At 53.6% G+C, this 4,270-nt stretch overlaps 1 protein-coding gene across 1 annotated transcript in view; it reads right to left on the bottom strand.

Annotated features, from left to right (window-relative positions):
• The window catches only part of ANKRD24 (ankyrin repeat domain 24), a 16,104-nt gene that overhangs the window by 969 nt on the left and 10,865 nt on the right, over nucleotides 1-4,270 (bottom strand). Inside the window, exons 18-19 of the mRNA XM_040461723.1 lie at nucleotides 3,845-4,268; nucleotides 1,222-1,389 (exon numbers count right to left, since the gene is read on the bottom strand). Of these exons, the coding sequence (XP_040317657.1) occupies nucleotides 1,222-1,389; nucleotides 3,845-4,268 (592 nt within the window). The remainder of the gene's footprint in view (nucleotides 1-1,221; nucleotides 1,390-3,844; nucleotides 4,269-4,270) is intronic.

Raw genomic sequence — 4,270 nt, 5'->3', positions numbered from 1 at the left:
CCTGGGGGGGGGGGAGGGGGCGGGGCGCTGGGCCAGGCAGCCCTGGGTTTGGGTCCCCTCCCTATTCCCTTCTTGCAGGAGATCTCGGGAAGATGACTCAACCCCTCCGAGCCTCAGTTTCCTGCTCTGTACAGTAAGGGGAGTCACAGTTCTCACCTTGGAGGGTCACTGTGATTCTGAACAGAGGTTAAGTCTAAACTCTGCCTGGCAAACAACAGGTGCTCAATAAATGCAGGGCTGTACTATTCTACTATGGATCAGAGGTTCTCAACCAGGGGGCCATTCTGCCCCCAGGGGACTCCAGGAGATGTCTGGGGACATCTGTGGTTGTCACACCAGGGGTGCTTCTAGCATGGAGGGGGTGGAAGCCAGGGATGCTGCTCAGCCCCCACGGCACCCAGGACGGCTCCCCCGGTGACCCGTCCTGAGGGTCACCAGCGCGGAGAGGGACAGACCCTGCAACAAATCCACCATAATCTCTACCACAATTTTATTTTCATTGTGCAAGAGGCGGTATTGGGCTCAGAGAGGTCGACTGACTTGCTCAAGGTCACACAGCGAGCTAGGGCTGGGTGACCTGGTGCCAATGCACCTGGGGCTCTGGGAGTCACATCCGCTGTCCAGTGACACGATGTGAGACTTCGAGCCGCTCACTTTGCCTCTCAGAGCTTCGGCTTGCTCATCTAGAAAACGGGAATAAGGATGCCTTCTGGCTTTTGGGATTAGAAGGGAAGGAAAAGTGATAGTGTGTGAAAACCGCTCCACCCAACAGCCACAGGCTGCTGTTAGCCATCATTGTTCTGGTCCCGGGACCAGAACTTGGGAACCTGGGTTCAAACGCTGCCCGAACCGCTGCATGGCTGTGTGACCTCGGGCAAGTGGCATCACCTCTCTGTGCCTCATTTCCGCAAATGGGGACAATCAATAAAAGCACCAATCTTATGGGAAGTTGATATGAGGATTAAACGCGTAGTCCATGTCAAAGGCATGGCAGGGGGCCCAGCATGCCGTAAGTGCTCCATAAATGTCACTGTAGTTATAATTCATAGTTAGAACAGTCGCCCGTGTGTCTGAGTTGTGCCCTCCCTTCTCCGTGCCTCAGTCTCCCATCTGGAAAAGGGGATGATCTCCCAAGACTCTTTCGTCTGGGACATTCTTGGATTTCCCGCAACCTCTGTTGAGTGGGAACCCCTCAAGTGAGCACAGGAGAAGTGGACGCACCTTCTTGTCCTTTTCCTTGGCCATATCCAGGGCCTCCTGGGCACGGCTCTGGGCCTGGCGTGCCCGCTCGGCCTCGGTGCGGAGCCCCCGCAGCTGCTGCTCTGCCGTGGCCAGCTGGGCCTCGGCCGCGTGACGTTCACTCTTCATGAATAACGCCTCCCTCTGGACCTGCAGCCCAAGCCCATGTGTGACCACAAGGACACGTGGATCCCAGATGCCTGGCACCCAGAGTCTTCTGATGCTTCTATTCTGGCCTGAGGACAGTCAAGCCCGTTTTGACCTTGAGGACTTTGACTCAGGGGAGTTTGGGGTTCTTCCTGGGCACCATGAACTTTCTGACTCTGCCAGAGACTTCTGACCTGCTAGCTGTGTGGCCTTAGACAACTGACTTAACTTCTTTGTGTCTCAGTTTCCCCATATGTAAAATACGGGTAATAACAGCCCTCACTTCACAGAGTGATAACGGGGATAAAATGAACAAATACAGATCTGCTTAGAATAGCACTTGGCACACAGGAAGTGCTATATTTGAGTTGTTGTGCTGTCTTCATTACTGATGCTCCTTTCTCGTTCCGTGTCGTGAAGGTTTATAGATTTCTTACAACAGGAAAGAAAACCAGAAGACTTTGGACGAAAAGCAAACCAACATCCAAACGATGACTGCATTTTCGCAAAAATACCAAGATCGGAGCAATGTCAGCTTCACAAAAACTGGTCGTGGGCTGGAGGCTGGGAGAACTTTGGCCTTTATAGAAATATTGGCTCCAGGGGGACAAGGATAATAGGGAGAGGTTCTACTCAGTACAGACTCGCTACACTTTAACAATTAAAAAAGAAAAATCAGAGGTGTCTGGGTGGCTTAGTCGGTTAAGTGACCGACTTCGGTTCAGGTCATGATCCCACGGTTCGTGAGTTCGAGCCCCGCGTCGGGCTCTGTGCTGACAGCTCAGGGCCTGGGACCTGCTTCAGATTCTGTGTCTCCCTCTCTCTCTGCCCCTCCCCTCCTCCCACTCACTCTCTCTCTCTCTCTCTCTCTCAAAAATAAACATTAAAATTTTTTTAAAATCTTTTTCTTGGAAAAATAATACTTATGGCTGCCACTATGGATCTCTTATACCATCACATATAGATTAAACTATTTCGTTTTCACGTGAGGACTCAAAAGTATTATGATCTCTGTTGTAGGGATAAGTGAGCAGGGGCATGGAGAGGAAAATGCTCTCCTGACAACAACCAGCGAATGTGGGCTTATTCACAAGTTCTGTTATAACACCTACCAGTTTTTTTGTTTTTGCTTTTTTTTAAATTTTTTTTCAACGTTTATTTTTGGGACAGAGAGAGACAGAGCATGAACGGGGGAGGGGCAGAGAGCGAGGGAGACACAGAATCGGAAGCAGGTTCCAGGCTCCGAGCCGTCAGCCCAGAGCCCGACTTGGGGCTCGAACTCACGGACCGTGAGATCGTGACCTGGCTGAAGTCGGACGCTTAACCGACTGCGCCACCCAGGCGCCCCTGCTGTTTCTTTTTTAAAAGAAGAGATGGAATCAAATGTCCACCACCAGGGACAAAAAATATTCCCTGGCCTTAAGAAAAGCAACAATAACTCAGCACCAAAATCTACTGGGCTCGAAATATTAGATGAAAAACATCTCTGGGCAGGGGCACCTGGGTGGCTCAATCAGTTAAGCTTCTGATTCTTGATCTTGGCTCGTCATGATCTCCTGGTTTGTGAGTTTGAACCCCACCTTGGGCTTTGTGCTGACAGCTTGGGATTCCTGCTTTCCCTCTCTCTGCCCCTCTCCCAGTCACTCTCTCTTTGCCTCTCGCAAAATAAATAAATGAAGTGGAAAAAAAAGCCTCTGGGTGTAACATCCTCCTACTTTCGGGCTTAAGCATTGAGAACGATCATCAAACGACAAGCTCTAAACAGCCCGCCGGGAACCACAGGATGTTCTGAACCAGCGGGGAAGATGGATGTCAGGTAAAACCGTCAGTGGTTACAAAACAACGAGTGGGCCCCAATCCCTGCCTCACACCATACACACCATTCAAAGATGAAAGGTAAATGTGACTGGAATTAAAGCAATAACTTTTCTGAGAGACACTGTGACCTTGGGTGCACGGAGGTTTCATACACAAACCACAGAGAGCCCTAACCTTTCGAAAAATGATGGGGCTGGCGGCTCAGCCGGTGAAGCTCCCGACTTTGGCTCAGGTCATGATCTCCTAGTTTGTGGGATCGAGTCCTGCATTGAGCTGTTTGCTGTCGGCACAGAGCCTGCTTCAGATCCTCTGTCCCCCTCTCTCTCTGCCCCTCCCCTGCTTGCACTCTGTCTCTCTCTCAAACGTAAGTAAACATTTTTTTTTTTAATTTTAAAAAGAAAAGGAAATCAAAAAAAAAGAAAAGAAAAATTATGGAGTCAAAATGGCCCAAAGGTTTTTAAAAAGACACACAAACGGAACCACCCAAGAGATCTGAACAGCTGCAGGGTCGGCCATCCACCTGGAAACGCCGCCGAGGGTCAAGGGTCTATAGGATTGAAACCAATGGGGTGGCCACGCCCCGCGGCTGCAGGTCAGACTGCCAAGGCCAGGGGGGTGGGGGTGCGGCGGCCACGCTCACCTGGAACACCTCAGCGCTGGTTTTCTCGTGCCGTCGTGCCAGCTCCTCCAGCTGCCCCTCCAGCCGGGCCACGTCGTCCTGCAAGGCGGCCACCACGCGCTCGTGCTCCAGGCGGGCCACGCTCCCCGCGCGCTCCCGCTCCAGCTCGGCGCGCAGCCGGGCGGCCTCCTTGCCGGTGGCCACCACCTCCTGCTCCAGGCCGGCCGCCCGGCCCCGCAGCTCCAGGGCCTCCTCCTGTAGCCGGTGGTGCTCGGAGGCCGGCACGGCCGACTGACGCAGGGCCTCGGAGGCCTCCCGCAGCTCCGCCAGGCCCCGCCGGGCCTCCTCGCAGGCCGCCGCCAGCTCGGCCGCCCGGGCCTCGGCCGCATCCCGCGCGCGGCCGAGCTCGGCAGCCACCGCCCGCTGCTGTTCCCCGGCGGCCGTGGC

The sequence above is a fragment of the Herpailurus yagouaroundi genome, unplaced genomic scaffold, assembly GCF_014898765.1.
Source record: "Herpailurus yagouaroundi ecotype Mexico unplaced genomic scaffold, PumYag 295, whole genome shotgun sequence".
In the NCBI taxonomy this organism is placed as follows: Eukaryota; Metazoa; Chordata; class Mammalia; order Carnivora; family Felidae; genus Herpailurus; species Herpailurus yagouaroundi.
Note: the sequence above shows the minus strand (reverse complement) of the source record. Positions and strands in the feature narration are given on the sequence as shown.